At 36.1% G+C, this 12,678-nt stretch overlaps 1 protein-coding gene across 1 annotated transcript in view; it reads right to left on the bottom strand.

Moving 5' to 3' along the window:
- Window positions 1-553: 553 nt before the first annotated feature.
- SDHAF3 (succinate dehydrogenase complex assembly factor 3) overlaps window positions 554-12,678 on the bottom strand; it is a 28,320-nt gene continuing 16,195 nt past the window's right edge. The window contains exon 2 of the mRNA XM_033076637.1: window positions 554-931. Coding sequence (XP_032932528.1) covers window positions 728-931 — 204 coding nt within the window. The 3' untranslated portion in view covers window positions 554-727. The remainder of the gene's footprint in view (window positions 932-12,678) is intronic.

The following is a 12,678-nucleotide window of genomic DNA, read 5'->3' as shown; positions in this document are numbered from 1 at the left end:
AAAACATTGCATAATATGGGATCCCAAGTTTTTAAAAAACCTTTGAATTCCAACTACAGCACAACTCCCTCATGAAAGGTTTTTAAAAAATTTAGATCCTAACAACAATCTGAATTTTAAAAATGCAGAATTTTCTGCATAAGAGTGATTCAAAGTTAATTTAATAATGAGCTACATCTTTTATTTTAAAATCCATTTTACAATTAAGCCCAAGAAGAAAACCAACTTCCAATTTCACCAGCAGTGTGGTTTTTGAAACATTGCTCACTTCTTCCCATCAAAACAAAACCACCCTAATACCATTGCTTTGTCTACTGAATCCTCACCAGAAAACAAATGCTAATAGCATATTTTCCATTAAGGAAGAGGATGATAGACAAATAGGAAGTTGTTTTGCCCTACAGGTGCCAAGATTACAAAGCAAGAAACCCCAAAACTAACAACTCCATATTTTAAAAATGTCAATTTACTTTCCCAAATTCTTTTAGTCTTCAACATCCATTAGCAGGGGGGGAAAAAAAAGGAGAAAAAAATAATGCAATTAACATAAAAGTGTTGTGATTATTCCAGCTTTCCATTTATTCTTGCACAGAAAGCCAAATACATCAATTTCAGATAAGTTATAGCATCAGCAGTGTCCATTATCTCACAGAAATCACATTCAAATACAGCTGGAAAAAGTAGTTTCAAAATGCTTCCATATGCATTAAAATAATTTTTTATTCTTTTAGGTTTTGTATTTTGAGTCTTTAGAAATGGTGATTTTTTTATTAGGTTTGGTAGTCTCATCCATCAGTTCCTTCAGCTGCCCAATCTGTTCATCACGGAAGTCATTAAGTTTTTCTTCTGTGAGCTGAATTCCATATACAGCCTTTTCTCTCAAGTTTTGTTTGTCCTCATTAATTTGTTGCTGGATCAGTGCTGCATAGTTCTAATGAGAAAGAAATATAAAGGTCACAAATCTGACAAAGGCAATATTCAGGTCAACATTTAAAATAATATTTTATTACAATAACACACTCTTACACAATCTCCTACAGTCTATTAATCAACAACAAATCACTAAAAGAATTTTCACTTTCTATAAGAAAGGAAAGTAATTAAAGCATTTCTAGTACCTACAGTCAATTTTATGTAGCTAATTTAAAATGCAGATATGTTAAGATTAATGCCCTATTATGTACTACCACTGAAAACAAAACAAAATTTAATTATAGATCTAATATATGCATTAATAATATTTCCTATATAGCAGGATATCAATAGGATGCACTTTGTAAACTGATACATCCATAAAAGTAATATTCCAAATTTTCAGCTAAAAGAAACCTCACCATTGCATACTGAATTGTTAATCCAATTAGCAAAGTAACTAGAGCCACTATTTCAGCTGTATGTCTAATAATTCCAGAAAAGTGGGCAAGAAGAAAGAAAGATATTCATGAGCCCGTGATATATTTCAAAATGACACCATTTACTAAAATAAATACATTACATTGTTAATGAACCATGTCAAGCTTCACTGAAGTCAGCAGGATCTTACTAGCCCTGCTGCAAAGCTTAATTCATGGCTATTAAAAAAAAAAAACAGAGAGCTAAAAAAAACTGAGGCAAACAAAAGTAAATTTTTATTCATATAGATTCTCACTCAAACTGATTCTTCAAGGTTCTTCCCAACATCACTTCTTCTGCTTTTAAATTAAACAGGCATTCAGAAACAGTGACACCATGGTTAATTCCCATGGTAAACCTACATCTCAGTGGTATTACTTCATGGTAGAGCTGGTGTAGAGTTTAAAAGAAACTAAATAGGTTTTTTCCCAATGATTGAACAATCAGATGGTAATGGTAAGACAAAACAACTGTACTGGGTTAATTCTTCACCTTTGCAATTTACAGAATTTCTTATCAAGGCAAGTGGACAAATGTGATCTCGGAAGCTATCCAGCAGATCAGTAACACGCTGACAGGTACACATCAACCATCCTACCTCATTTCATTTTATTCTATCTTTGCATTTTTGCACAGAACAATCCAGTCAGTCCTGACTCTGGATTAGAAAAAAAAACAAAAACAAAAACAAACCCAAAAACTAACAAATCCACATTTAAAAAAAAAACCCAAATCAACAACCAAAAAACCCACACAAACAAAACAACCCCCACACCACTTTCATTATCCCAAACAACAACATTCACAGCATGTAATTCAGAAACAACACTGAAAGAAAGCAATGCAAAACTCTTCACATCTTATCACGAGATCTGACTGAACATACAAACCCCCAAGAACCCCTCTGTGCAGTGTCCTACCAGTGCAGGTTCTACAGTGGGAGAAAAGTCCTCCCCATTGCTAATGTCAACCACCTGGGAGCAGCCTGCAGCTATTGCTGCAGACATGAGCTGCTCTGGTACCTAGAAACAACTCAAGTCCATTTAAAAATCAGTTACAATTTTACAAACTGTTGTCCGTTTTCCAAAAATATCAAATTAATTACTGGAAAATAGTCTGCATTTTTTTTTTTTTTAATCTAACATCACAGCATCTCATCTCACAGCACATCAGCATAATAGAACCCAGACCTTGGAAGTGGTGCTCCCCAACAAAGTTGGAACTCCCACTCTCACAGGTGCCCTGCACATGACGTGGTCTTGGGCTGTACATCCCCTACTCCTTACACCAGGTGTTCTGCTTCACAGCACTCCAGTGGGCTCCCACCTACACAGTACTGCTGGCTCCTCTCCCCCACTCATCTTCTAGAAGAACAAATGTTTTGTACATGCCAGAAAGTCTCAGTGGTTGCAGTTTCACATTGATCCGCAATGTGAACAGAAATTCAAAACTGTACAGTGGAAACATGGCTGGCTCCTGACAGAAAACGGAGTTTTCTCATGTCATTTTACCAAAAGTCAGTGATGCATCCAAGAAAATATGCTTCAGCCTCCACAGAAGTGCTGAAAATAAGATGAACTATATGGCGTATCTCATTTTTTCTGCCTGTGGTACCAGATGAGGAACAAACAAAGCCTGGGATAGTTAACTGTTTAATACACTACTGTTCCCTCAGAAATTAATACTATTACTATGTGATCAGTGATTTATGGAAAGGTACTACATGATTTGATGGTACATAGTAATTTAAGATTCAGCTTATATATATAATATGTTCCATTTTCCTAACAGCACATGAACTTATGCTAAACTCCAAAGTTTTGTAACAGGTTTAAAAGTATAATGAAAAAGAAACAGGTGAGAAGCTATCATTTGTTCTTTCACCAATATAACTTTCACTATAAAACACAATGAACACAGTCTCTCTCAGGTATTAAGGAGCAGTATGTTCCTGTATGGTCTAGTTTTCATTAGAACTTAATAAATACAGAATTTAACTGTTTTCCAGTGTCATCTTCCTTAGCAGCAGAACTGAAACAAACTCTTGCTTAGCTTCCTCAAATAAGGAAAATTACTTCATTTCTGCCTTTCATTTTATGCTATATTTAACTGCATCTTCCAAATATAAGAAAACTCATTTTTCGTCAATCATGACACATATCCTTAGCAGATTTTGCAAGGGCATCTAATTTCAATTATGGATCACACTGTGTTCACAAAAACAGAGACATGACACAAAATGGAACACAAGTAATCCTGCACCCTCACAGAGTCAGGCTCAGTATTCACAAGGATGGCAGAGGGACACAGGAGCTCTCCTCCCAGGCGGTTTTTTAGGTTGGTTGGTTTTTTCTTCGGAAGTAGCTCTTACTGCGATGATCCTCTGCCTGCACCAGTTGTAAACTTTATGGGATTTTACATGAAATAATAAGCAAAACCCAAACCACCAGTTGAATGGCAAAAGTCTTTCCCCTTTGTATACGACTGCCACCAGAAACACAAGAGGATCAGAATCAAGCTCAAGTTACAACCACCCCTCCTGACCATTTACCATCAAAAGATGCCTGATTTATTCTGCATTAAATCCCAGCCTGCTGTCCATCCATATCACAGACACCTTCCACATTAAGGGAGGCCAAGGTAACAGTTCAAGGTGCAGACTGGCCATGTCACTGCATTGCCATCACTGTGTGCAACCACAGAGACACCCCGAAACCCTCCGTACTGCCGTACCTGAAAGGTGTGATGCACTCCTCACAGGTGATGCTGAATCCAAGCATCAGGCTCTCTTAAAATCCTACATGAGTAAATGATTGAACCTCTACATGTTTTATAAAAAAAATGGTGTTTGCTATAATCAATAACCTTAGGGGTTTTCTGTTTAAATTCACTAAGTGAAGCAAATACAGAGCTCTCCTCTGCTCTTTGACTCATAGGCATTCACAGAATGCAGAAATTCATTAAAAGGACAAGGGGATGGGTGACATTTGAAGTTTAAAATACCACACATTACAGAAAGAGCATAAGCCTTCTTGTTTTCCAAGTTCAGAAAGGATTAAATAGAAAAACAAAAGCAAAAATCACACAATCAAAAGCCCCACTCCCTGACTGCCAGATATATAGACTCCGACCAGGTCCTACCACACTGACACACATTTATCTCAGATGCTAACACAAAGTGCTGATAGACATTTATGATTTAGTCATAAAATTAAATGGGTTTAGAGCCCATTTGCTCATTTCCACAGAAAAGAACACCAATCATAATTTTTACGTTCTCTGGCATCCTCCTAAACATGTACAATGCTGCATTTTAGACAATTGCTCAAAAAATCTCAGTAAGATATGTCTGTTCACAGTAACTACCTGTACAATTCACTTTGTAATTGGATTTTCTCTTTTAAAAAGGTCTAAAATTTTTATCTCCTTGAAGTACGAAACAAAAGTATTCATCCATTCCTAAAAGACTATCTCTACTTGCAGCCAAATTAATGACAGCACTGAAAAAAAAAATTACAGTGGTCAGATCAGAAAACACTACTCACAGATGTGTTAAACAGAGCACAGTCAGGCACTAGAAAAATGCTGTTTATTTTAATTTTTTTTTTAATTTAAAAAAAAGTTTATTTTAAAGTTTATTTTAAATTTTTTTTTCAGGGTGACATAAAAAAAATTAGCATGGCCTGACTGGCCACTGTCATTGCTCCCTGGAAGCTCATTTCAAATTGCAACATTTCAAGTGTTTCTGCTGGTACTCAGAGCAAAATCAAGCACATGGTGCTAAGGGTGGCAGCATGAAGAAACAGCTGTGAATGAACAGCACAGCAAGGAGTGCCTTGTCCTTGTTATTGCGCAGAGTTATGTTGAATTAATCATTTCATATTCATTGAGATAGAATTCTGTGAATTATTTACTATATTTTTAATGCAAAACTGTTTTGATGTTAAACTGAGAATCAGAAAAAGGTACCAGATTACAGAAGTGACTTTTAAATGGCTGCTACACTTCAGGAAATTCCAGAGTATCTTCATACATTTCACCTGTAGCCATAAGTGTAGTTAGAAAGGCAGTAATAAACCCCAAAAAATTCTACCACATTTAAGCTCAGCTTAATACACCACTACAGAGGACATTTTCATGCACTCACATACACATTAACCCATAACAATCTATATTTCATCAGATAAGACCATTAAAAACAGCCCTAAACATTTTTAAATTGCATAAAATACAATTGCTGCTAAATTAATTAACTGATGTAAAAAACCACCTATGTGAAGTCCCACATCCTCTAACAGGAGCAATGTATTATCAATTTCAAAATTTAAATTTCAAATCACTTTTGGTTTTGTAAAGGTCACACCATTAACAGGTAAAAAAAAAAGAAAAATCAATATACTACAAAGAGTTCTGAGTAAGCATTCCCTCTGCTTTTGAAAATACCTCTCAAATGGTATTTGAATGATACCAAGTAATGACACATGGCAGCATTAGAAGAGTTTCTTTATGCGAATAATTTAAAAAGTAATTGCTGGGAAAAGGGCAACAAAATGAAGAATCAAGACTTTTACTCTGAGGTACCTAGTACAGCACAGAACCTCTGGAGAATAAAGATGTCCAGCTCCTACTGCAAGTCTTGGCAGAAGGTGAGAAAGCAACTTTCTCTTGCGGAATTTGAATCACATCAGCATCCACCATGTTACAGCATTTGTAACAACATACCAAGCATGTACAAGAAAGAAATAGCAACAAGCTATTGTAATTCATGAGAAGCTCTAGAACAAGTTGTGTGAAGTGCAACTTGGAAAAGCTATTCAGTATTTCAGCCCATTACTAGATGGAAAGATTTGCAGAGATTATTTCAAGCCAAGTTGTGGCCTACACCTAAATATCACATGCCTAAGTGAAGCTAGAGACGTGTCTTTGTGCTGGGCATTGGAGAGAAACTTCTGTCTTAAACATGATGTGATGACTGGATGTACTGTCCTCCAGAGATGTGGGTCCCATCACTGAGAAATCTACCACGTCTGTGTCTCTGGCTATAGATGACTACCTAATCAACTTCCTTGCTTATGGTAAAAGGAAAATGTTCATTAGTTATTTTGTTTTGCGCTTTTTTAACTACAAAAGGCAACAAAAATACCACTTCTCCTTGAATGACTCTACAATATCTCCCCTGGACTTTGTTTTATCTTTTCCTAATGCTGATGATATCAGTCTTGGCAACATTCTAAGTGAAAGACATGAGAGAAAAAAAACCTGTACTTCCTCTTTATCTTTAGAACTAACTTTGAATTATGCATAATTTCATTTCTGCGGATGAAAGACCATGTCACCATTTCCAATTACAATGCACAGAGGTAAAACAGATTTCTCCAGGGCAACATCTCTGTCTCATAAAGAATACGAACAAGAAAACATCAAAGTTTACTAAAAGTTCATCTGAAAAGAAAAGCCATGAGAGCTTTATCAATATCAGGTTTACCCAGGATATTCAAGAAGGATGCTAGTATGTGACTATCCACCAATTTCAGGGAACTGATCCCATTAACACAATGATGAACATACTGTAACTATATAGAATTGCTACCATAAGAGGTTTGGTTTGGGTTGTTTCAGTTGCTTGCTTGTTTGCAGGTTGGGAGCAAAGAATGAAAAACTGTTCAGCTAAAATGGAGCCACGGAATATAATTATGTAATACTTAGTAATCAGCATGAAGAATTATTATTTGATCAGGAAGGTATAAAATGGACTGCTTTTTCTGAACACAGTTAACTAATATTGTTAAACTGGAAGAAATGACATTTATTTAGAGGAATGTGAAAAAAGCTCAAGGACTAACTCAGCTTTGTTTGCAGCTTAAATAACATGCTATTTTAATGTCCTTTTTTAATGTAAGATTTATGAGATCATAATTTGAGGTGAAAGTGGGAAGTTCATGGTCTGGCCATCAAGGTAAATATACATAAATGCTACGGCATCCAAAATAGAACACTGCACCATTAGAGTACATCAGAGTGACGACTGTCATTTGTGGAAAAACAAGCTGTGATTATTTAATTCTTTCTGGGTGCAGAATACTTACACTACTGTTGTACATTGGGGCCAAAATACAGGTCACTAAAAGCTTTTTGCATCATCTGGTAACAACCATAGTCTTTTAAGTCTTTAACATTCTCTCCACTTAGGTCAATAAGCTTCATCTCAGGCCTTACACTGAAAGCCTGATCTTATTCTAGAGAATAAGGAAGTTAAAAAAATGGGAACATACATATTTGAACATTTAAGCAAAAATTAAATGGCCAATTAAGTTCTGGAAAGAGAGATCAATCTGAAATGTGGGTGCAGCACAAGAAATAAAGCAGGAGGAAGAGATGGAAGGTAGAATGAAAGAAATGGTCACGCAACTGGGTTCCAACGGCTAAACAAGACCTTGCCATGGTTCTCCATCCCTGGACAGGTTGTATCATTCAAAGTGTGAATTTCACTGAAAAAAAACCAGTTATCTTATGAGAGACTTTAAAAAATATTCTTCTCTGAGGTACATGTCTGTATTTGAAAGCCTTTTAAATTGGTATTGGAGACAAAAATACTTCAAAGAGAAATATATTACAACAAAACATGGACAATTATTCAGTCTGGACCTCCATCTATAAAAATCAGGATGAAAATACAGTGTTGCTAATACCAAACTATCAGACTGCTGACAAGTAAGGACAAATAAGCTACAGACCAGAAAAATTAAATTTCAAGAACATGATTTCATATATTCATACTAATCCTAAAAAAACCCCAACAATTTGAAAGATGGTTATTTCTTGATCAGTTCCTATTTTACTGTGACATTTTACGTCATGCATGGCAGCTCTCTGGCTAATAAAAAAGCAATTTTTTATCTGGCAAATTTTATGCTATAATCTCACACAATACCCAAGGATTTATCGCATGCAGTTAATTTAAAGCAAGGCAAGGGAAAAGACTGGAAGTCATACCATCAGCTTGGTTTTAGGAATTTCACTTCTAATGCATCAGTTAAACTGTAATATTTCTATTTAAACATTAAGCTAGGAAATCTTGGCAAAGTGTTTAATGGCAGATAATTCCCAGACAAATATCAACACTAAATACAAGCATTTTACCTAAAAAAAAAAAAAAAACACCACTAAAGACTGTTTTAGCAACAACAGCACACAACTATAATTACAGCTCACAGTGCAAACATCACTTACAGACTTCTGTATCAATTCTTTACATAGTGGACAAGCATCTTAAATCTTCAGTTATTTATTTCAGAAGTATTACTTCTAGATTTTCAAGGAAGATGATGATTTCATATCTAGATATTCACAAAGGAAAATAAAGCCTGTTTCCAAGACAACCACATTAGTTGCTAGACCACTAGATACTAAGAACATGCAAAAGATTATATATCCCAGATGATAACATTTCAAAGACTGTCATGCATGTTCTTCTACTCAATTGCTACCTAATGATGCATTTAAAGTGTACATACATATCCAAAAAAGATTTGGTATTCTTATTTTTCCATTGCACGCATTTCTACATGTTCATTATAAACAAAACCTTAAATTAATACAGTAACGAAGAAAACCTGAAGTCTAAATGAAAAGTTAATCCACTATTAGGCATCTTGTATTGATTTCCATGACACCACAAATAACCTTTCTGCTGAGGGTGCACCGAATTTTTTACTGTAATGGACCTTTAGAAGAAATATGTGCTTGAATAAATTAAGTAAAAAGTCAAGGGCAATATTTAATAAACATACAAGAAGGTCATTAGTGCAGAAGCCAGATTCACTCCTCGGGACAAGAGAAAGAAACTTCCCCAGTTTTGAAAGAACATAGTCAATGTTACCTGTTCCAGTACAACACATGGGACACTAATTTAGCAAAGCAAATTTGGCATCAGAAAACACTGAATCAGAGGTTGCTTTCTTTGGCCAGTATTACCATGGTCCCTCCAGAAACACGGGACTGAGACAAACCGTACCTCAGTGCTTGTGGAGGCATTTAAAAGAGACAAACAAGGAGTCATGGAAGTTTACCTACCTGCTTCTTCAACAAGACACAAACGTTTTGAGGTGTGCTCTTCACAGAGCACTACTTAGGAGACTGGCTATCAATAACAGAAAGCCTACACACACGCAGACTCATGATTTAAAAAATGGAAAAAAATATTGCCAGTGGGAAACACAGGTGAATTTTTATAAATGTGTTACTTATCTAAGTATGACATTTAGTCTGGAACTTCTGAAGGTCCTAGTCTGTAAAACTATATCAGTGTATTTGGATACAATCATTTGGTTGCAATTCAGTCCTTTCTAAATAGCAGTAACAGGACATCTCTATGAAAAGAAATGCAAATGACGTAACTAACATTTTCCTTATGACAACAAACAACACACTGGGTTATATTTGTAAATTCACTCTGCGGAAAAAAGGCTTGTCACTGCAATTAACATCTACTTCACAATACTTAATAAAAGGCAAAAAAGTTAACTTATTACTCTCTGTGCTAGACTCAGTGCAAATTTTTACAGCTCTTGTTGCTGCAGCAAAATATGTTAAGTGGCATTCAAGTTTTAGACCAGACAAATGCTTTGTATACACATACACCTACCTCTGTCAAATTAATTTAGTAACATACATTGTTTAAAAATTCTTCCATATCCTCCAAGCAAGAGAATAAATCAAGGCACTTCCTTCACCTCTATTTTTATCGCTCTCAAAATTACAACATAAAGCTCCTTAACATATGTAGCCAGAGAGTCCAGTGGTGTAACTGCAAAGATGCTCAGAGAAACTGTAAGTTCTCATTCTAAACCTGGGTTTATTCTTTCAGCAGTTTCTTAAGGTAAAAAAACTCTAAAGCCTACAAATCTATGTATCTTACCAAGCGTTCTTAACTTGCAGATTTTTATATAATTTCTGAGCTACTTCAGAACTAGCCACAGAAGTTAACTGAAGAAAACAAATGTGTCATCAGTATGGTCAAGAGCTGCTAAAAGGGAGCATGAATCTTTATTGACTACTTGAGAACTCTCCAATCTGAGAAACCAAAAAACTTCTGTAATCATCTGCAAGTCGCTATTCGTTTATCCAACAGCTCTGACATTTAAGAGGATTTTTATAGTGTCTGTCACAATACAGCAAGTGACGACCACGCTGTCACAGAAGACTGGAGAGATTAAGCAGAAAATGGAAAAGGAAAATTCAGTCATCTGCTAAACAAGTTTTGAAATTCAATAAAGTACTGTAGAGACAGTTAATCTGAAAGTACTTCCGAAAAAAATCCATATATTCTGTACTGCTCTTGGGGAGATTAACTACATATCACACTCGAGCCTCAACACATTCTCCTGTCATCTCTACACAACAAATATTTTAAAAGCAATTCACCTAAATCTTGCTCTATTTTTTTTTTCTTTCTTTTTTCCTGCTGTTGCCAGAGGTTTTTCCAGCTATTAAAGTAGGCTTACTTCCAATTAGCAAATGACAGGGAACACAGGATACGAGAAAAATAAAGGGATGGAAATCAAGTATGTCAAACAGCTTAGAGTTGTATGTACTTCATGCTCACTCAGTTAGCAAAGCTCTAGTATTTCACCAAAAAAATTCAGAATGCCTACATATTCCTAAAAATTCTCACCCACCTAGTACCTCTTCTTTTTCTCTGTGCAAAAACAGGCTGTCTGGCCCCAAGCAAACTGGAATACAAGTTAATTTACCTCAATACTTTAAAAAGCATGTGAAGAAAATACCAGAGCCATGAAAATACATGGGCAACCTTTCAGAAATGGGGTTGTACCACATTAAGTTTGGTCAGGTGAGCTCTGTGCTCTGGTACCCTCACAGGTGCTTCCAGAGCCAAGTGCCATGGTCTTCACTTAGAGGTAAAAAAATCATTAACATTTGGAGCAGAAGCAGCCTGCCTGTGGCCAAGACAGCACAAATGGGACATGTCACATACTAGTTCTATTTGTATGTCCGGAAGTGCCATGATAAACCATCTCTGCTCTAAGTGGTACCATTTAATCATTTTGGTATGGTGCACCCAAATCTGCTCAGCTGCTCTCTTCACACTAATACAAGGATACTCCCATCATTAGCATCAATGTCAAACCACTGCACTGTTTGCTTATACAGAATTAAGAACCAACTTCTTTTTCTACTATGTGTGATCAGAAAGAGTTTTAAATTGACTATATAGTAAGTTTAGAAAAATCTCTGCCTGCCATCCACTGATGATGCAATAAATATGGTTCCCACCAGTCAGAGAATACTAAAGCTATTCAAGAGGTTTCATTTGTGTTTCAAGATTTCTACACTAAGGAATTATCTCAGCTTGTATTTGTATGGCTTTAAAATTACTCTGGACTTATTTACAACAATGTAATCCTATTTGAGCAATAAAAGCTTGAATTAGTTTTGAGTTGTTTATATTATTAATGGATTTTGCTTGCTAGCCAATACAAATATGGAAAAGTAAGTCTTGTGTGCATCTGCCCAAAAGCACAGCAGAACCTCATGAATCCCACTGAATGGCAATTCATGGGGTCTTTGTGAGCAGTGGTTTATTTTACTCTTAAAGGGGGAGGATGAATATTAGCGTGATTTGCTGTCCTGAAGAATGTTTCATGTACTTTTGAAAAAAAGTAATTTGTGAAGGCACCAGTGGAGAGGGAAGTCTAGACCAGTCCCACTACATCTGTTTAGTGATGCATGGGAAAGCCCTCCCCCTCACTTCTATCATGAGATGCAGCAGGTGAGCACAGCACACAGTGCTGCAGGTCAGTGCTCCGAGCACTGGCCATGCACAGGAAGGCATCAGATTGCAAAGGTTCCTCTGCCATCCCAGCATATGCATCATTTCTATCACAGAAGACATGGGTACACTGAAATAAATACTTCTTCCAAAGCCCACTTATGGGCTGCTTGTGAAAGGTCCCTATGGGCTAGATATTGAAAGCTTCCCATGGACTGCTGACCCACAGGCAAGTGCACTACAGTAGTCAGCCTGAAGTCCACCTGCTGCTATAGTGAAGGACTAACCTTGACTAGGGACTGCTGCCCTAGAAAACTGGAACAAAATGTAACATCTCTGTGTCAAAGCATAACATTTTAACCTGAATTTTTAATGTCTCAATAGACAAAAACACTGAAACAAGACTATACAGCATTGGGGAAAAGTGATGGGATCATTTGTATTCTACTACACTTACAAGAAAAATAAAGCAGATTTCCTCATCTTCACTGAACTCT

The sequence above is a fragment of the Catharus ustulatus genome, chromosome 1, assembly GCF_009819885.2.
Source record: "Catharus ustulatus isolate bCatUst1 chromosome 1, bCatUst1.pri.v2, whole genome shotgun sequence".
Taxonomy (NCBI): Eukaryota; Metazoa; Chordata; class Aves; order Passeriformes; family Turdidae; genus Catharus; species Catharus ustulatus.
The sequence above is the reverse complement of the archived record's forward strand: the minus strand, read 5'-3'. Positions and strand labels throughout refer to the sequence as shown.